The 21,210-nt window shown below is 48.6% G+C and overlaps 1 protein-coding gene across 2 annotated transcripts in view; it reads right to left on the bottom strand.

The window, feature by feature from the left end:
* CGN (cingulin) overlaps nt 1–21,210 on the bottom strand; it is a 53,211-nt gene that overhangs the window by 11,457 nt on the left and 20,544 nt on the right. For both annotated transcript variants that reach the window (XM_033174530.1, XM_033174531.1), the window contains exons 3-13: nt 17,845–17,945; nt 17,275–17,344; nt 14,777–14,875; nt 13,793–13,944; nt 12,085–12,226; nt 10,224–10,436; nt 8,994–9,142; nt 7,027–7,168; nt 4,912–5,124; nt 2,762–2,968; nt 1,131–1,388 (exon numbers count right to left, since the gene is read on the bottom strand). In XM_033174530.1, the coding sequence (XP_033030421.1) occupies nt 1,131–1,388; nt 2,762–2,968; nt 4,912–5,124; nt 7,027–7,168; nt 8,994–9,142; nt 10,224–10,436; nt 12,085–12,226; nt 13,793–13,944; nt 14,777–14,875; nt 17,275–17,344; nt 17,845–17,945 (1,746 nt within the window). The remainder of the gene's footprint in view (nt 1–1,130; nt 1,389–2,761; nt 2,969–4,911; nt 5,125–7,026; nt 7,169–8,993; nt 9,143–10,223; nt 10,437–12,084; nt 12,227–13,792; nt 13,945–14,776; nt 14,876–17,274; nt 17,345–17,844; nt 17,946–21,210) is intronic.

Genomic DNA, 21,210 nt, shown 5'->3' with positions numbered 1-21,210 from the left:
GAGATCTGCTGCCAGACAGTGCTGAAAATATTTAACCGGGTGGGCTAATGGTTTTGAGAATGAGAATTAAGGCAGCTTTCAGCAGGTCCTCTACAAAAGCAAAGAAGGGCAGCAGAACTTAAGAAGAGCCGATGTCCCATCGGGTCCAGCCTCCTGTCCTCACAGTAGCCAACCAGGTGCCCCCAAGGGAAACCCACAAGAGGGATTTGAGCACGGGGGCAACACTCGCCTCCTGCGGATTCCAGCAACTGGGATTCACAAGCATTGCTGCTTCCATCCGTGGAGGCAGAGCAAAGCCATCGTGGCCAAGAGCCATGGGTCGCCCTCTCCCGCTCCGTGGATGTCTCTCATCCTCTTTTAAAGCTGCCTACAGGTGAAATTCGAAAAATTAGAATATCGTGGAAAGGTTCATTTCTTTCAGTAATTCAACTTAAAAGGTGAAACTAATATATGAGATAGACTCGTGACATGCAAAGCGAGATGTGTCAAGCCTTCATTTCTTATAATTGTGATGATTACGGCGTACAGCTGATGAGAACCCCAAATTCACAATCTCAACTTTGTGGTTTTCAAAGCCATAATCATCACAATTATAACAAGAAAAGGCTTGACATATCTCGCTTTGCATGTCATGAGTCTATCTCATATATTTAACTCCAGTAGCTAATGCAAACAATTGCTTACATAAATGGACTTTGTATCTGTATCTGAAGAAGTGTGCATGCACACGAAAGCTCATACCAAGAACAAACTCAGTTGGTCTCTAAGGTGCTACTGGAAAGAATTTCCTATTTTGTTTCCTATTTTGTTTCGACTATGGCAGACCAACACGGCTACCCACCTGTAACTGGGACTTTTCCATGATATTCTAATTTTTCGAGTTTCACCTGTAGGTTAGTGGCCACCACTGCCTCCTGCAGGAGGGAGTCCAAAACTACAAGCTGTGCGATGTCGTCCTTCCTTTCAGCAGTCCCAAATCTTCCAACATTCGGCTTCCCTGAATGCCCGTGAGTTCTAGTGTTAGGAGGGAGAAAACCTTCGCTCTACCCATTTCCTCCATGCCATGAATAATTATTATAGATGTTTGCTGATTAATTAGCAGTGGCCGGCCAGCCCCGGGGGGCACCCACCTCCTTCGTCAGCTTCCCGATGCTCTTGTCCAGCAAGCGCTTCTCCTCCTCCAGCTCGCTCTTGGCCCGCTTGAGCTGCTCCTTCTGCGCCAGCTCCTCGTGGAAAGAGGCGCTCAGGTCCTGGTGTTCCCGGGAGAGCCGGTTGAGGCTCCTCTGGGCGTCTTCCAGGCGGCTCTCCAGAGACCGCTTCACCAGAAGCAGCTCCTGTTCCTGGTCCGTGGCGTCCCCCAGAGACTCCTCCATCTGCTTGCGGTCGGACTGGGAAAGGAGGGTGGGGTGGTGTGGGGGGTGGAACAACAGCGCAAGAGCTCACGTCAAAAAAGGTAGACGGCAGTAGTACATAGCGCCAGAGATCTGCGGCTGCTCCTTCAAGTCCCTATTACTTAAGGATGCGGGCACTTCGGATCGGCCCCCGTCCACCTACGGCCTTTCTCAACCTTGGGTTCTCGGATGTTGTTGGGACTACCACTCCTATCATCCTTGATTCCTGCTAGCTATGGATGATGGGAGTTGTAGTCCAGCAACACCTGAGAACCCAAAGTTGAGAAAGGCTGTCTTAAGAGGCCCTCTAGACTGCCCTTAATCTATATATATATAAATGTTCCCATTGCGTGTACGCCGGAAACCTATGTTCTCCATAACCGCTGCACCAAACAGCATCAATTTAGGATAAAGCGTAACTTGACCATCAAGGAAGGATCTGGCATAATAAAAATTAAAAAAAACCATACCTGTCATACCTAAAATAAAGGATAAAGGGGGGGGGGAAGTGGCGCTCCTATTATACCTCACCAGCAAAAGGAATGAAGACTCCAACAGCATCCAATAGAAAGGCGGATTGCCTGCTGACGTCATCAGAGCCCGCAGTAGGCCTCCATAAGGTGCCCAGTGCCCTCACTTAAAATGGCCGCTGCACACTCACAGGTGTTATAAATTTCCCAAGCGCCCTCACCTAAAATGGCCGCCGCAGCTTCGCATGTTCAACACACACAGTCCCAAGTGATCAATACAACCGACCAATGTGTTCTTTTATGTAAAATGCATCTCTGGGTTATTTGTGGGGCATAGGAATTCGTTCATTCACATGGTCTGAGGGACAGTGGACCGGCCCACGGCTGAAAAAGGTTGCTGACCCCTGCTCTAAAGGGACAGGGAAGAACAAAAACAGGAGCTTCCAGAATACTTTTGGGGCCAGCTAGTTAATAATAAAAAGTCACCCTTGATAGGTCACGTTAGTCAGAGCATGGTGCTGATAATGTCAGGGCTGCAAGTTCAAATCTCCCTTTGGGACAGCGGCATTGCAAGGGGCCGGACTAGATGGGCAGCTTTCGGCAAAATATAAAAGCACAATAAAACACCAAACATTAAGAACTTCCGTATACAGGGTTGCCTTCAGATGTCTTGCAGAAGTCCTATACTGTCATTGTTTATCTGCTTGACGTCTGATGGGCTCCTCACCGGGGCTAAACGAACCGGCCACTAAGGGTTCAGTGATGGAAAACTTGAGTTTTAGTCTGGCTTAAGATATAGTTCACCGCCACGGTGTGAAAACAAAGAGGCTTGCGAGAAACTGCCCCAACCTCTCCCTTGTTATACCCGCCCCCCCCCCCCCCCCCGAAAAAGAAAGGTACCTCCAGTTTGGCAATCTTCTCCTTCAGCCTGGCCTCTGTCCCCTGCCAGTTGTCTGCAAAGTGCCTGTACTCCTTGAGCTGCGTCTCCAGGCCAAGGATCTTCCGCCGCAGGTCGTCGTTCTCCTCCTGCGTCTCCCTCAGGGTGGACTCCACGGCCTTCTTCATCTGCTCCGTTGCCTCCTTCTCACCTTCCAATGAGGACTTTACCTGATGGTGGTGGGGTGGAGGAAAGAGACAAATAGGTTAATATTTTTTTAAAAAAAAGAGTTAGGCATTTAAGTTTTTTTATTTATACTTTTCAAATTTATACATTTCATTAATTTTACAATCTGTTTAACATTTCAAAATTTGACTTCTTTCCCCCCCTTTCTGTGGTTCCTTAAATTTATTTTTTCTTATCTTCTGCATATCCAAATTCATTTAATTTACTCATTTAATTATCTACTGTAAATAGATACTCTTATAAAACTGCAGGTTATCACAATAATCCTGCTAATGTTTTTATCTGTTTACAATTTATCTGTAAATATTCAATAAACCATTTCCATTTTTTTTATAAAGTTTGTTATATTGATTTCTTATTCTTCCGGTAAGTTTCGCCATTTCTGTATATTCCATAAGTTTTTGTATCCATTCCTCCTTTACTGGGACCATTTTGCAGTGAGTAGCATTCTTGCTGCTGTAGTAGCATACATAAATAAATTTCTATACAATTTAGGTAGTTCTGTCCCTATAATTCCCAAAAGGAAAGCTTCTGATTTTTTTTTTTAATAAATGTTATTTTGAACATCCTTTTCAATTCATTATAGATCATTTCCCAGTAAGCTTTCATGCCTAAATCTTTTTTTAAAAATAAAATAAAAATGCTTCCAATCTGCTAGTTCTCATGGAGGCAGAGCTAACCTAAAAACCAGGCAAGATTTTTGCCTCCCTGTGATTTACAGCAGGACCGGGATATTTGTCCACTGTTGGGAACAGGACTCTGGATGAGATGGACTTTGGCCTGACCTGGCCACAGGCCTCTTCTGTTGTAGAACCTCCAGGTACAGAGGCAGTCTACCTAGATTTGTAGGTTCCCAGGGGCATTTGGCCACCGTGCGAACAGGATTCTGGACTAGGCGGGCCTTTGGTGTGATCCAGTGGGCCGACTGTTCTTACGCTTTCAATGCCAACTGAGCAAGCTCATGGGGGAAAAAGTGGGTGGGAGGACAGGAACATTTGCCTACATGTTTGCATGGTTAACATGACTTCCCATGGCGAAGGGTTTCCATTCCCTCTGCCCCTACACCGTTCAGGAAATCGGGCGAGGGGGCAGGAAGAGAGATGGGACATTATGATGGGCTGTCCCCACCCCCCCCAAAAAAAGCTGCTAGAAGAGGCAAGTAGCCAAGCTCTCTCTCTCCCTTGGTGTGGAATGTTCTACCATGCACACAGCAGCAGAACAGAGGTGGTACAGCCCCCCACTTGGCAGAAAGGACTGTACCGCTTTGGACCGCCCACAAATTTAGATGTCCTTATGTGACGGGAGCTGGGACCAGATGCCCAGGATGGATGCTCCACCCCATGCCTAAGGGCCAACTTTAACAGGGGGTGGGGTCAGACTCGTGTCAGTCACCTGACATCACCGTGGGAACTCTGGGCAGGGAGCCGATTGCCAAGACACACACACACTGCTGGGAGATTCATTCCCCATGTGTAGTCATGGGTTTATTGTCTGTCACATGACGGTGTTTTCATTCCACAGAGTGGGAAGTGACGGAAGACAGGATGTTTGTCTTACTGTGTTCCCTGAAGCAGGACTTTTGTCCTTTGTCCTTTCTCTTTGCTGTCTGATGCTAGAGAGAGAGGGAGCCATGTTGAAGAGCTCCGTGTGTGTTTATATGTAAATAAACTAGATTAGCCTACATGCTGAGTTGCTGTGGTCTGTCACGCAAGCTGGGCAAACTCTGCGGACCCAGTAAGTGTGCGGATGTCCTCCCACATCAGTCACTGTGATGGTTCGGGCTGGAGGAAGCTCCCGAACAATCGTCCAGGAAGGAGGGAACATGCCAGTTGGGCATGTGTCTCTGCCAGGGTCCTACTTGTGAGTAGGCCGTTTCCTGACACACACACACACACACCCCGGCAAAAAAAACACCAGGGACCCTTGCCTTGAAGGCCTCTTCATAATCCTTCTGGAGCTGCTGGACGTTGTGCTGGAACTGCTGCTTCAGCTCAGCCACTTCCTGGTCGTGGCCGCCCACTTCGTCCTCCAGAGCCTCTTTCAAGGCCAGCAGCTCCCTCTCCCGCTGGCGGAGGAGGTCGTCCTGGGCCTGCTTGGACAGCGTCAAGTCTCTCAGCTGATCCCGGACCTCACGCAGCTCCTGCCGGGACGAGGGGGAAAAGGAGGGAATTAGAAAGCCGCGCACACAGAGACAGATCCACAGAGCCTGGTGGAAGCAGAGCAGGCACCCATCCATCGTGGAAGGAAAGAGTTCTCGAGCTACAAGAGATCGGTGTGACCATTAAATAAATAAATAAATAAATAAAATAATGCTTTTATCATTTATATCCAGTCACTCTGGGTGGCTTCCAACACAGATGAAAACATAATAAAACATTGAACATTAAGAACTTCCCAATACACAAAAGCACGGCATAATTTTACTTCTTATACCTATGTTGAAGCACACAGTAGGTGCCATGGGGGCCAACTTGAATAAAATATTAGGGGGGCCCAAGGTAGGCCCCACCCTGAGTAATTGATCACACACACACCCATTTGAATAGGAATCCCACCAACTTTGCGGGGGAATGGTCCCCTCAAATATTTTATGGGGGGAGTGAAGGGACCTCAGTTCCTAGGAGTTGGCTCCTAAGCTCAGTTCCAACAGCACATGCAAATATCTGGCTCATATACAGAACCTTTATTCTCAATAATGACAGAGCTCACAGGTGGATAACACTTTTATTCTTCTACGTCTTTATCGGTTTCCGAAAGGAACCTTTGCATGAGTTCGTACTTGATTATCCCCTTGGAGCTGCGCTGCGTCTTTGTACTTTCGTCCCTCCAAGACGTGACATGTTATGCTTTACATTTTTTTATTCTCCGCGTTCCTTCTTTCTGTTACGCTTGTGCTCTTTGCTTTGTCAACAAATCAATAAAATCAACTTGCATTTTATTCTTACTACTCAGTATCTGTGTGTCCCTATTTAAATCAGCCATTAGCACAGGACCATGAGGACTGGAATCTTGCTGCAATATTTAAGGAAAGGTGCAATGATACCACGGAAGGTCTCAGGTTCCATCCCTGGCAGGGAGCCCACAACCCTCATAGCAAACAGGTTTACTAAAAACTAGTGAACCCATTTTTGGGGGGCTGGCCTGCCAGCCAGACTCGGTTCCCCACAGAAGCATAACGATACAAGACTGGGGTTGACAGAACATAGCCTCCAACATTTCTCCGATGAAAATAGGGACATCCCATTGCATAATGATAATTTTACTATTTATACCCTGCATGCCTTATTGGGTTGCCCCAGCCACTCCGGGCAGCTTCCAGAATATATAAAAAACAGCAAACATTAAAAAAATGTTCCCTATACAGGATCGCCTTCAGACGGCTCGGGGGTTGGATAACTCTGTACCCTCCAAAGAAAATAGGATGCGGGTGGCGCTGTGGTCTAAACCACAGAGCCTAGGGCGTGCCGATCAGAAGGTTGGCGGTTCGAATCCCCGCGACGAGGTGAGCTCCCGATGTTCGGTCCCTGCTTCTGCACGTCAAAGTGCAAGTAGATAAATAGGTACCGCTCTGGCGGGAAGGTAAATGGCGTTTCCATGCGCTTAGTCATGCTGGCAACTTGACCCGGAAGCTGTCTGCGGACAAACGCCGGCTCCCTCGGCCAGTAAAGCGAGATGAGCACACAACCCCAGAGTCGTCTGCGACTGGACCTAACGGTCAGGGGTCCCTTTACCTTTAAGGAAAAGTGGGACATTCCGGGATCAAATCAGAAACTGGGACGGCTTCCCTAAATCAGGGACATCCCAGGAACATAGGGACACTTGGAGGATCTGGCAGCATATGCAGGATAGGGGCAGGTCAACACTCCCCAAACAACCCTCTTGCAGCCGCTAGAGTGAAACAAAAAGCTTCTGTGATTAGCCCCGCCTCCTGTCTGCCCCTGGCCCCGCCCAGGTTCCAGAACCTTTGAACATTTCCACCTAAGCCCACCCACACCCCTGCAAGCCAGAGTCTGCCCTAGGAACCCCCGTGAACCCAGCACACCTTCCTGAGGGCGCTGGCCTCTCCGGAATCGCCAGCGCCGTTCCGGGCCTGATCCGCTTCCTGCCGCACGACCGCGAAACGCTCCCTCAGCTCCTTCAGCTCCTCCTCAAAGTCCTCGCGTTCCACCTTCACCTGCATCAGCCTGGAGGCGGTCAAAGGAAGGAGAGCCAGAAACAGGAGCCATTTAATTGCAATTTGCTGAATTCGCACCAGCCCTTCCACTAAAGGCAAGGTGAGTGAAACACCGAAAAGCTTCTAGGACAGGTGTTCCTATGGGGGGCAGTGAGATCACCTAGGACAGTGGTTGTCAGAGGGGGCGGTGCGCCACACTGCTGCGGCAGGTGATGACAGCAAGTGTGGCAGGGACAGCCAAGGGTGGTATCAAAATATTTGGGGTTTTTTATTTGCGGAATATGGATAGATATTCAAAAGCATTGGCTATTCTCCTAGAGTTCTCCCCGGCATATTGTTGTGAACAGGGATTTTCTTTTTTTTAATTCTTTTTTTTATTATAAAAAGCTTTATTTTATTATTCGTCAATACAACTATTAATACATTCGCATATTACAAACAAAACAAACTAACATTCACTCATTATTACATTCACTCATTATTACAAACAAAATAAACTAACATTCAATCATTTACAGAAAAACAACAACAACAACAAAAACAACAAATAAAGAACAGAAACGGAGGGGGGGGGGAAACGTGACCAGTCTTCCCTTGCATCCTTACATCTGTTTTCCCCACCACCTTTCAACACCCCTCTCACCCTGTGCTTGACTTCCAGTCAACTCAGCTGCAGTTCATTTCCACTTATCCTTTTTCTTTCAACACAGTGAACAGGGATTTTCAACTTGTGAGAAATACCAAAGGTCAGAAATGACAAAGCCTTCTTTGTGTTGATGAAGAGATGAGAGTTTCTCTGTCTCAAATTAGACCTCATGCAAATGAGATTACCCGGCCAAAGCAAGCTCACACCTCTCATTGCAATACATACTTCAGGTACAAAAGTCACAGGCTCCTTTGCACAGTGGGTGCTTGGGTTGCAAACGCGATCCGTGCGGGAGGCGCGTTCGCAACCCGCGCTGCTGTGTCTGCGCACGCACGTGACGCAATTCGGCGCTTCTGCACATGCGCAAAACACGATTTAGTGCTTCTGTGCATGCATGAGTGCCAAAACCTGGAAGTAACCCGTTCCGGTACTTCCGGGTTCAGCACATTCATATCCTGAAAACAGGCAACCTGCAGCGAGCACAACCTGAGGTATGACTGTAATTAAATTTTGGGAATAATTAATGCTCTTAAGGAGCCGCATTGTTTTATACTTTCTGCATGCGCCATGACCATATTTTAAAGTCACTGCATTCTATGTCATAAATCAAACACTGCTAGGAGTTGTTACACTTTTTGTTTTCCAACGTGTTTCTTATCAATTAAAAAAAAACACACACACACCAGTTTGGCACCAGCAAATTTTTGTTCTGAAAGTGTGGTCCAGAGGAGAAAGCTTGAGAACCACTGACTTAGGGGGAGGCTAAGAAGGAAGGAGCGGCAGTGGGGGTTGACTTTGGAAAGCAGGGGCCCCTGGATCAAATTCACCTGTTTGGTTGAATTAAACTAAGTTGTTTTAATTGGATTTTGTATCCCATTAATTCTTTTGAATGTTATCTTCCTTAGTGGGTCATGGGAAGCCCTACTCAGAAGAATCCGTTTTTGTGTGATAGGGTGTGATAGGGTAGGGGGCATTGCGGATGAGTTTATGAAACCAAGGGGGCAGTGGGACGCCCCAAAAAAAGTTTGGAAAGCGCTGTCTTGGCTGCCCCTCGCTACAGAAGCCTAAAAGGCTGAGAAAAAACACAGGACACACCAGCGACCCACATGCTGCCCTGCGCATAAAAATAAATTGGCTCAATTTTTAAAGGTTTGGGGAGGAATCGGGGGGGGGGGGGACGACGACTCACTCCTGCTTGGTGCTTCGCAGTTCGTCTTTGTTCTTCTGGAACATCTCCTTCCAGTGGGAGGCCTCCTCGCCGCTCTCCTGAAGCTCCCTCTGCAGATTCCTCACCACGGCGTTGATCTTCTGCCTCTCCGACTCCAGGCTGGCCTGATCCTGGCAAGAGACGAGGAGAGGCAAAGCTACGATTTCCCCCACGTGCCAAAGCGGGCTGGTGCTTGAACCTTGCGGCAATGGGGCGGCGTTGTCTAGCACGCCCGAAGGTGGCAGTCTGGCTTGGGCGGCGCATGCTTGCGCTATGCACAGCTCTGGACTCCAAACAGATGGAGAAGTGGCCCTTGGAGGTCAGGAAGCATGCGCAGGGAGGGCGGGGGGAGGCCTGCGGTTACTCTGCCAAATGGCAGGACTGGCTCTTATCTGTCAAACTTTCCCTTTTTTAAAGGGAAATTCCCTTATTCCGAATAGGATTCCCCGCAAGAAAAGGGAAAAGTTGACAGATATGGACTGGCCCTGTTTGCAAGTGGCGACTGGTGTCCGGAAGATGATTCTGGGGCATATAGGATGCTTGCTGTCTCATTCTGCCTAATGGCAGGGCCGGCCCCCAGATGAGATCTAATGTCTCTAAGTGGTGAACAGGGTCAGGGCGATTATTCTTGGGCATAAAGGATGTTTTGTCACCTCCCTCTGCCTAACGGTAGGACCGGTCCCCGGACAAGATGTCAAGTTTGTCAGTGGTGGCCTGGATCAGCACAATGGTCTCTGGGCTATAAAGGATGGTCGCCACCGGCAGGACCTGCTGTGCCGAGTGTTTCTAACACAGAATCTGCCTTATCTCCAACTCTGACCAAATGGCTCTGACTGGCAGCCGCTCTGCAGGGTTGCTGATGGGATGCGGAGAGTTCATGTAAAAGCAGAGATGAGGGTCTAAGTCTTGCCACCAAGACTTATGGGTGAGGGCCCATAACCTGCCCGATATCGCTGCACACAGAAAACTAGCATGTCAGGGAGCGGACAGGCCGCTTCTCCCTGATGTGCTAGATTTCTAAGTGCAAGGTGTTCCGTTCTCATTCACCGAAAGAAAGCCAGCCATCTACGTGGGCCTCCCATCTGCAACTGGAGACGGCAAAGCTCAACAGCAGGTAGGAGCACATGCTCCCCTTGCCTGCATTTCGCAGAGAGCTAGTTAGGCTGCGATTCTTGGAGCCCAAGCATTGGAAGTGCACTAAGCCAGGCTCACCTGCGACACGTCCTCCATGTTGCGCCGGAGCTGCTCCATGTCATGCTGGTACTCCTGCCGCACCCGGTCCAGCTCCCGGTCGTGGCTGGCCACCTCCTCCTTCAGGGCCCCCTTCAGGGCCGTCAGCTCCCTCTCCCTCTGGCGCAGGTGATCCTCCAGCTTCTGCCGGGCCCTCAGAACCTCCTCCAGCTCCTCTCTGGTCTCCAGCAGCTCCTGGGGGAAGAGGGCAGAACTGGCTCTCACCCCATTGGCTCAGCTTTGCCAGGCCAGCTCCATCGGGCACCTTCTGGCACTGAATTGGGCCAGCGTTTAGAGCTCGAGTTTTTCCTCTTCCCTCCACGTCCCTTTTTCCTCGTGTGCTGTGGTTGTTGAGTGGTTGGTTTTTGTTTAAAAAAGATTATAAGTTTGACGGCAGGGACCGTCAAACATAAGCCACTCTGCTAGCCATATGCTCTAAATAAGCAAATAAATAATTTGCAAGACAAAGCCTGTGTCCAGTTGGGAGTTTTTCTTAGAAAAGGGGTGGGCAACTTCAGGCAGAGATAACCTAGCTGGCCCTCAGGGATCTCCCCAGGCCACACCCCATTTCATCCTCACAACCAACTCTGTGAAGTAGGTAAGGGCAAAATACAACGACTGATCCAAGATCACGCCTAAGCAAGCTTCGTGGCTGAGCAGGGATTTGAACTCTAGTCTCCCAGGCCTGGGGGAACCTTTTGCCCTCCAGATGCTGACCAACTACAACTCCCATTAGCCGCTGCAACACCTGGAAGGCCCAGGGGCGTAGCAAGGGGGCGGGCCGCCCCGGGTTCCATAATGGAGGGGGTGACAAATTATCAAGGAACAATTTTTTTGGGAGAAAAAAAATTATTATTTTATTTGAAATTTTTTTATTTGAAATTTTTTTTTAAATGCCTGCTCCGAAGGTCTTATCTTACTATTCTAGGGATTATATAGCTATATATGAAATTTCATGCATATCGGAATAAGGAATCCTATTCGGGAATAAGCTGTTCACTTGGCTGTTTTCCTATGTCATGAAGGCTGAAATTTCAGTTCAGAGAACACTTACTGTTCCCAACCCTAACCCTGTGGAAAGCCATCTAATTAGACTTTAATTTGATTTTGAGATGTTTTTAGGAGGTAATTTAATTATTGTTTGATTTAATGCCAATGTTATCTATCTGATGTTAGCCACCCTGAGCCCAACTTTGGCCGGGGAGGGCGGGATATAAATAAAAGTTCTTTATTATTATTACTTGTTATTATTCCTTTGTAAGAAAATATGAAATGACGTAAAACCATTTTTGCGGGGGGGGGGGGGAATCAATGGGGAGGTTGACAATAAATTTTCTGCACCGGGTACCACCTGACCTTCCCATGCCTCGGGGGGGGGGGGGGACAAAAAAAAAATCGCCACCGGGTAACAATTTACCTTGCTACGCCCCTGGGAAGGCCAAAGATTCCCCCACACCTGGCCCTTGTCCAACACTCTTAACCACAAAAGTGGTTTTGCATGTCTTCCTATAGACATAAAATTGTAAGGCTGTCGTCATGCAGTAAGAGCTGTTCGATCGTGGAATGGACGTGGTGATCTCTCCTATGCTGGAAGTTTTAAATCCAAAATTGGGGGGAGGGGCACCTGTCAGGAATTACTGAGCTGCGATTCCTGCGTTGCAGGGGGTTAGACTAATAATAATAATAATTTATTATTTGTACCCCGCCCATCTGGCTGGGTCTCCCCAGTCACTCTGGGCGGCTTCCACCAAACAACTAGATGAGCCCCAGGGTCCCTTACACCCCTACAGCTCTGTGATTCTATTACGCTGGCACGTTGCGGAGCTACGCAGAGGCCACTTACTTTCAGCAAAGCATCCCTGTCCGGAGAATCTCCCATCGGCTCCCGGATCCGGTCCAACTCCTCCTGCATCTCCATCAGCTGGTCTTCCAAGTCGGCCAGCTTGGCTTCTGTCTCTTCCTTGATTGTTTTCACGTCCTTCAGCCTTAAGAATCAGGAAGGAGAAAAGAGAAGGGGGGTGGGAGTTCATGTTAACCGTGCCGAGTAGGGCTAGAGGCGTCAGTAACTATCGGACTTTGAATAGCCGGCATTACTTGATCAAGTTCAGTTTTGTCGAATCAATTACGCCGAACAGTTTCTATCGGATCGCAATCCATTGCTAGTTTTGAACTTTAAAAAAAAAAAATATTCATTTTGAAAGAAAAACAAAACAAAACACAAAAAGACATAAAAAATAAAATAAAAGGAGATTATTCTTATAATAACATAACTTTTTCTTTACATCAGTAAGTGACTTCCCCTAGTCAACCCCCCCTTTCTGAATTTCAGTTCCCTAATCTTCTTTGGCAGTTTCTAACAAATTACCACCTTAACCAAAATTTCTTTCAAAAACAGTTTAAAATTAACCTAATTCCTGGGTGAATTCCGAAAACCTATAATTAATTCCCTAAGCTTTAAAAAAAAATTACATTATTCCCCCCCCCCCCAATATTTAAATTTCTTCTGATCTTCTTCCACCGTCTCTTCTTCCTGGTCGTGGAGTCTCCCTGTCAGCTTGGCGAGTTCCATAAAGTCCAACATCTTCATTTGCCATTCATCAAATAATTGGTAAATCTTGGCTCTTCCAATTCTTAGCTAATAGTAGCCTCACAGCAGTTGTGGCATACAAAAAGAATGTAATGTCCTTTTTTGGGGATTTCCTCCCCCACTATTCCCAGTAAAAAGGCTTCTGGATTTTTATATAAAAGTGTCTCTTAACACTTTTTTCATCTCATTATAAATCCTTTCCCAGATGTCTTTTACTTTGGGGCACGTCCACCACATGTGGCAAAAAGTTCCTTCTTTTCCTTTACATTTCCAACATTTATTATCCGACATTGCTAGTTTTGAACTTGATTGTGTTGTTATTATCATCTTCCTTAGTGGGACATGCAAGCCGCTAGTCTGAATAATGTTTTTTGTAGGGTTGGGGACCACTGGAGCGGAGGATTAAATCAAAGTCCTTCTGCTGTGTCCTTGCCTACGAAGTTTATTCACCCCGTGAGCTATATAGAGACTGCAATACAAGCATCACCGAGACCGCAAGTGACACAGGCTGCACGGAGGCAACGGTAGCACAGCTGAGATTCAGCCACAACCAACTCTTCTCCCCCTCCCCCAACCCTCTGGATCCAGAAACGGCCGATCTGGACACTGCGGCTGTAGGCTCAAATCCATCCCTCTTTCTCCCAGGTGCTATGGTGATGCATTTTTACCCTTTCCTCCTGGGCGCCACCTGGTGGTGGGCGGGGCCAGAGGCAAAAGTGGGAGGGGCAACACATGCAAATTTTTACCTCTGTGCAGCAGCCCTGCCTCCCTCTTTCCACCACCCCCTCCAGGGTATTATGTACAGTACGGTATATCTTATTTTGCTGTAAGATGCTTGGAGACCTTCAGGTGACAAGCCCCCCCCACCTGAAGGAGGGCAGGAAGCAGGTACTACCTGGGGCTCTTGAGATCTGGAGGCAAGGCTTCCCCCCCCAAAAAAAAACCTCCCCTGATTTGCACTTACTCTTGGACACTGCCCTGGAGTTCCTGGCTCTTCTTCTCAAAGGCCACCCGCAGCCGGTGGCACTCCTCTTCAGACTCCTCCAGCTGGACCTCCAGGTCGTGGGGGGCGCCGTTCCTGTGGCCGTTTTGCAACAGCTCCAACCTCTGACGAAGCTGCGTTTGGGGGTGGGGGGTTGGAAGAAAGAAAGAAAATAATTAGGCCCAGAATGCAGCCATCTACAGTTTTTTTCCAGATGTTCTGGCATTACCCAGAAGCCTCTGCTTCCCACAGCTTGGATGGGAAAGCGTGACAAATATGGCGGCCGCAGACCCACTGACTGGGGAGCAGTGGGGAGGAAAGAGCAGAGACCCCAGGCACCTAACCCCAATATTGCCTACACTGACTGGCAGCAGCTCTCCGGTGTTTCAGGCAGGGGACACTCCCAGGCCTTCCTGGAGGTGTTGAGGATTGAACCTGGGACCTTCTGCACGCCAAGCGACCTACATGGCCGCGTTTTAAATATATGTGTTAAGTTTCTAGTCCTTGGGGTTTTAAGGAGACGGCTGTACTAAATGGGAACAGAGAAAGCTGCCCTGTACTGAGTCTGCCCCTTGGCCCATGTAGCTCAGGGCTGTCCGACACTGGCTGTCAGAAGCAAGGGACGCTCCTAGCGCTGCCTGGAGGCACCTGGGACGTTCTACATGCAAAGCAGATGCTCTGCCCCTGGAGATGCAGCACCTCTCTCCCTAAAGATAAGAGCAAGACTCCGGTCCTCGCGGTTCTGAATCGAGGGCTGGTTTTAAACAGGGAAGAGGAGACACACCCAGCCCCTTCTCCAGGTGACTTGAACCTGGGATCTCCTGCATGCATGCAAGTCTGGAAGGAGGAGAACATGGCCCCATCTGTTCTGTTCCTTGTTTGTTTTGAGTAGGACGGTGTCCCCGGGGAAAAGACAATACAGGCGAGGTTCCTGTTCCAACGAAAGGGGAAGAGGTGCCAACACACCTTCGTCTCCTCGTCCAACTTCCGCTGCAGCTCCTCCAACTTCTGAGTCAGTCCGCCGGCCGGGGGGAGGGAGGCTGTCGACTGCGCCGTAGGGGCAGCCTTCCCAGAAAAGAAAAGAGGGGAGGGGGAAGAAGAAGAAGAAGAGTTTGGATTTGATATCCCGCTTTATCACTACCCGAAGGAGTCTCAAAGCGGCTCACATTCTCCTTTTCCCTTCCTCCCCCACAACAAACACTCTGTGAGGGGCTGAGAGACTTCAGAGAAGTGTGACTAGCCCAAGGTCACCCAGCAGCTGCATGTGGAGGAGCGGAGACGCGAACCCGGTTCCCCAGATTACGAGTCTACCACTCTTAACCACTACACCACACTGGGAAGCAAAGGGCATCAGATGGGGAGACGCTGGAGAAACGGAATACGGTCGGCGCCTTGGAATTCTGGGGGGGGGGGAAGCACCACCGTCGCAAAAAAACCCATAACCCGGGCGTCTGCAATGACTCCCCACCCCGCAAAGCTCTCCGCTTTGAAATGGAAAGCTTGGGCAAGCAGCCTTCTTGCACCCGAGGCCCTTTCCACATCCCTTCAACCGGAGAGTCATCTGTTCATGGACTCCCTCCGCCCTCAAGCAGCCGGTCCTCATGAGGTGTCAGTTTCAATAGACAGAGAAAGAGATGCCTGTCGAGAAACAGGGCTGGAGGCAGGAGGCGGGAGAGGGAGCAAGATTTGCCGGGAGAGCTCTTTAAAAAAAGAATAAAAATGAAAAAGGAATAAAAGAAAGATGTTTGGGTTCATGTTTGAAAAAGTGCTAACATGCCCCCCCACCCCCACCCCGAGAAGATGCATAGCAGGGATTCTCCACTATCGGAAGCTGAGCAGAGATCAAAGGCTTTGAAAGGGTTCCATCCAAACTCTTGCTGACACAGGGATCGTTTTTTCCTCTGCAAGATATTCACTGCAAAAAGAAAAACCCCTTTGCCCCGCGGAGCAGAGGACAGGCAGGCGAGTGTTAATCTGTCCCTTTTCCACATTTCGGGGCAGGCGAGAGTTAATCTGTCCCTTTTCCACATTTCGGGGCAGGCGAGAGTTAATCTGTCCCTTTTCCACATTTCGGGGCAGGCGAGAGTTAATCTGTCCCTTTTCCACATTTCGGGGGTCTCGTGGGGAAAGGGGAGTCTGGTTTTGGTTGGATAGGGCAATGGGAAAGTTTCCCCCCTCATATCAGAAGGACAATCCTCTTTCTTTGTGGAGAAAATACATGCAAGTTCATTAAAATAATAATAATAATCTTCCCAGTAAAGAGAGCAATTGTCGTTCCAGGGCTGGTACAACCAGTGCCTTTTCCCCCCTAAAAGAAATGTCATGGGGTACTCTCATTTTCCTACTCATATTGAAATACTGCCCCTCAATGAGGCCAAAGTTACAATTCGTAAAGTGTTTAGGGGGTATGCGTACCCCTGCGTCCCCCCCAGAAAAAAAAGCACTGGGTACAACTCTAGACAACCCACAAGATGAAGTCTTATTGAGGCTGGGGGGACTGGGGTCCTGAGTTCGGGTCCTGCCTCTAAAAAGAAAGTAGGGTTCCAGCCCTCAAAATTCCAAATAAAAGACAGGTTTAAAGAGGAGAGGAAGCTAGCTTAACACAAGCCACTGGGCCCATCTAGCTCAGCATTGCCAACACTGACTGGCAGCAGGGTTTCAGGCAGGGGGGACATTCCCAGTCTAGCTGGGGATACCAGGGATCGGATCTGGGAGGTTTTGTATAACAGAGTGGGGACTCTAGCACCGAGCTCATGGTTTGCACACAGGACCCAGGTTCGATTCCTGGCGTCTCCAGTTAGTAGAACCAGCTAGCAGCCAATAGCAGAGAATGCCTTTCTCAGCCCGAGACCCTAGCGGTGTTGCTGCCCATCAGAGCCTAGCAGACAATATTAGTCTCAAGGGATGATGCTTCTCGCTTGGTGGAAGGCAGTTCCAAATGGAAACTCTGGGAAAATCCGGCTTTCAGGTTTCCCACAGGTATCTGGCTGGCCACTGTGAGAACAGGATGCTAGCTAGATGGGCCATTGGCCTGATCCAGCAAGCTGGGCTCTCCTTATGTTCTTTGTATAGTGTGCATTGGGATTAATGCAGAGCTTAGTTATTCCTTTCTTAAAAGGCAGGCTGCCTCACGCCCAGGCCTATCCTTTCCCTTAATCCCCTCGTGACCTCCTTTGCACGGTCTCCCAAGAACACAGTAAACAAATCTCCACAATCAAACAAACCGTAGCCATCTCGGGCTCTGGAGAATCCGAGGGCAAGTTCCTAGTCCTCATTGTTCTGGAGAGAAGCCCGGGAATATTGGCATCCAGGCAGAACGGATGTGGGTTCCGCGGTCCGTCCTTGTCCCCCCACCCCCACCCCGAACTGGGACGCATCAGCCAGAAAGAGGGCAGGGATCACGCCACGGAGGAAATGATTTTGTCTCACAGATGTGACATGGATGTTTCTCGCCAGGTACTTACGGATAGCGCTTGGACCTTCTCGAAGACGAGGTTGGTCTTTCTCTTCACCGCAGCGTCGCTTTCTGTGTTTCTGAAAGTGCAAAAAAATAATAATAATAATCCTAAAAATCAAATCAACCAGCTCAGCTTAGAATGAAAATCGCCAGCATGTCAGATCCTGTTAATGTATTCCAAATAGGATCCAGCAGAGCCCTGTGTGTGTGTGTGTGTGTGTGTGTGTGTGTGCTCCTAAAATGTAATCCAAACATTTAAAAAAATTACAGGGTTATAATATGACACACACTGGCAAGATGCAAATAAATAAGTCATCTGTGCATCGTATTATATTTTAATTTGCTCCTGTGAAATTTCTTTTAAAATAGCAATAATAGTAATTCTTTTTTATTTTTTTTAAAGAATTAAACCCCCATTTGCAAAGAACGGGCCGACGAATGGGTATAATGACTAAATGGAGCTTCCAGATTCAGGGGCAATCTACCAGACGCAGTTGCCTCCATGCCCCTCCCCGTGAACTTCCCACAAACATCCGATTGGTCACAGCCCCTCCTATGCTCCTGCCCCAACGCTTACCCATCCTTCAGAATACTGTAGATGAGCTCCTTGGTGTGGTCACTGCTTCCGGGCTGAGATACCTCTTGTTGGTCCTTCAGGAGGTCTGGGGTGGACTTCAGCTGGAAGAAAACCCCCAAAGATTAAACCCCAGCATTTTTTGAGAGGGAGGGAAGCAGTGTTTTCAAAAGGCTGCTGCCAGTCAGAGTAGACAATACAGGGCTAGACTGGGGCATAGGAAACAGCCTTGGTCCATCTGGATCAGTGCTGACCACGCTGATGGGCAGCGGCTCCCAAGAGTTTCAGGCAGTGGACATTGTTCGAGCTGCCAGGAGATGCCAAAGATTGAACCCAGGACCTTATACACAGGTGTTCACCAATATGCAGGTGATACCTCTCGTTTAAATTGGAAGCAGGGAAGGCGGTGAATGTCCTGTGTGAGTGTCTGGAGGCGGTTGGAGGATGGATGGCGGCTAACAGATTGAGGTTGAATCCTGACAAGACAGAAGTACTGTTTTGGGGGGACGGGGCAGGCAGGTGTGGGGGACTCCCTGGTCCTGAATGGGGTAACTGTGCCCCTGAAGGACCAGGTGCGCAGCCTGGGAGTCATTTTGGACGCACTCCTGTCCACGGAGGCGCAGGTCAATTCTGTGTCCAGGGTGGCTGTCTACCAGCTCCATCTGGTACGCAGGCTGAGACCCTCCCTGCCTACAGACCGTCTCGCCAGAGTGGCGCATGCTCTGGTTATCTCCTGCTTGGACTACTGCAATGCGCTCTATGTGGGGCTACCTTTCAAGGTGACTCGGAAACTACAACTAATCCAGAATGTGGCTGCCAGACTTGGTGACTGGGAGGGGCTGCCGAGACCATATATCACCGGTCCTGAAAGACCTACATTGGCTCCCAGTACATTTCTGAGCACAATTAGAAGTGTTGGTGCTAACAAACAAACAACAAAAAAAACAAATCTATAATATACAGCCCTCAGCGGCCTCGGCCTTGTATACCTGAAGATCCTGCTCTGAGGGTCTTCTGGTGGTTCCCCCACGGCAAGAAGCGAAGTTACAGGGAACCAGGCAGAGGGCCTTCTCAGTAGTGGCACCCACCCTGTGGAACGCCCTCCCATCAGATGTCAAGGAGATACCGTATTTTTCGCTCCATAGAACGCACCGGACCATAGGGCGCACCTCATTTTTAGAGGAGGAAACAAGGAAAAAAAAATATTTTTTCTGGTTTTCCTCCTCTAAAAGCCCTTTTTGTGCTTTTTTTTTTTTTTGAGGATCAGCTAAAAGTTTTGCAGCTTTTTTGCAAAGGGAAAAGCCCTGGCTTTTTTGAGGATCAGCTAAAAGTTTTGCAGCTTTTTTTGCAAAGGGAAAAGCCCTGGGTTTTTTTTCCCCGAGGATCAGCTAGGTTTTGCAGCTTTTTTTGCAAAGGGGGAAAAGCAAAGCTCCTTTTGCAAAGGGGGAAAAGCAAAGAGGAAAAGCCCCATTTTTATGAGGTTTAACTCACATTTCTGAAAAATCTTAAGGAAAGGGAGCCATTTCTACAGTTTCCAGACAGATAATCTAATCAGCCAGTCACATGTCCTGGGGAAACAAACAACCTCCCTCTGCAGCACATTCAACAACGGAGGGTGGGGCTGAAAGGGAGCCGGGACTCTTATCTCTCTCCCGATCTCTTGCTGATCAGCTGCTGAGCGGGGTCCTTCCAACACCCCCTTTTCCCTTTGTAAAATAAAAAGCATGATCCTCTTTTGGCCCCTGGGCAATTCAGCTCCAGGGACCACCATTCGCTCCATAAGACGCACAGGTATTTCCCCTTACTTTTTAGGAGGGAAAAAGTGTGTCTTATGGAGCGAAAAATACGGTAAATGTACTGCTTTCAGAAGACATCTGAAGGCAGTCCTGTATAGGGAAGTTTTTGATGTTTGATGTTTCACAGTGTTTTATAGAATCAGAGAACTGTAGAATTGGAAGGGGGCCCCCCAAGGATCACCCAGTCCAACCCCCTGCAATGCAGGAATCTCCGTTAAAGTGGCCATTACAGATGGGCATCTAACCTCTGTTTGAGGTTTGCATTTGCTGGGAGCAAACTCCCATTATCCTTAGCTAGCAGGACCAGTGGCCAGGGAGGATGGGACTTGTAGGCCAATTAACATTTCTTGGTGATTGCTGATCTTATGCTACTTGAAGTACCTGTTAGACCATTCATATGGCATGTATTCATTACAATTATAATGGATTTTATTTTACATCATCGCCAGTTGACGAAGAATTACTGTGGAAACAGTTTGTCATCCGGAAAAACTGTACTACGTTTTTGGGTCATCCATTACCAAACGGGTACAGGATTGTGACTCTTGAAAGACTGTTGTTTGCCTCCTTCAATACCGATGGACTATATTGTCTAATTTTGTTTGTGCAACAGTGATAAGACTTTTATTTTCTGTGATTCTATTACATATTCTCTGTTTAAGAATGGCTACAGTCGGGGCTTCAGTTGTTGCATGATTGCAGGATTGGGACTGAGGCTTGTTTGCCTCAGTGATACTGATGGATTACCTTCTCTAATTTTGTTCATACAATATTGATGTATTTTATTACTTGTAGCTCCACCATATATTCTCTGTTTAAGAATTGTGAAATAATACAGGTTATATATATTTTGTTAGAACATTATTAGCCCCGTGTTGCCTGACTATTGCTTAAAGTTTGTCTGTTTTTGCAGCACAGGGGATTTCCTTTGTTACAGGTCTATGCTGATGGGCAGGTGTTTCTGGCACGAGCCCCTCCTGGCACTACCTAGAGATAGATGCCACTAGGGTCTGAACCGGAGACCTTCTGCGTGCATGGCAGCTGTTCTGCCACTAGGGTCTGAACCGGAGACCTTCTGCGTGCACGGCAGCTGTTCTGCCACTAGGGTCTGAACCGGAGACCTTCTGCGTGCACGGCAGCTGTTCTGCCACTAGGGTCTGAACCGGAGACCTTCTGCATGCACGGCAGCTGTTCTGCCACTAGGGTCTGAACCGGAGACCTTCTGCATGCACGGCAGCTGTTCTGCCACTAGGGTCTGAACCGGAGACCTTCTGCGTGCACGGCAGCTGTTCTGCCACTAGGGTCTGAACCGGAGACCTTCTGCGTGCACGGCAGCTGTTCTGCCACTAGGGTCTGAACTGGAGACCTTCTGCATGCACGGCAGCTGTTCTGCCACTAGGGTCTGAACCAGAGACCTTCTGCATGCACGGCAGCTGTTCTGCCACTAGGGTCTGAACCGGAGACCTTCTGCATGCACGGCAGCTGTTCTGCCACTAGGGTCTGAACCGGAGACCTTCTGCGTGCACGGCAGCTGTTCTGCCACTAGGGTCTGAACCGGAGACCTTCTGCATGC

The sequence above is a fragment of the Lacerta agilis genome, chromosome 17 (assembly GCF_009819535.1).
Source record: "Lacerta agilis isolate rLacAgi1 chromosome 17, rLacAgi1.pri, whole genome shotgun sequence".
In the NCBI taxonomy this organism is placed as follows: Eukaryota; Metazoa; Chordata; class Lepidosauria; order Squamata; family Lacertidae; genus Lacerta; species Lacerta agilis.
The sequence above is the reverse complement of the archived record's forward strand: the minus strand, read 5'-3'. Positions and strand labels throughout refer to the sequence as shown.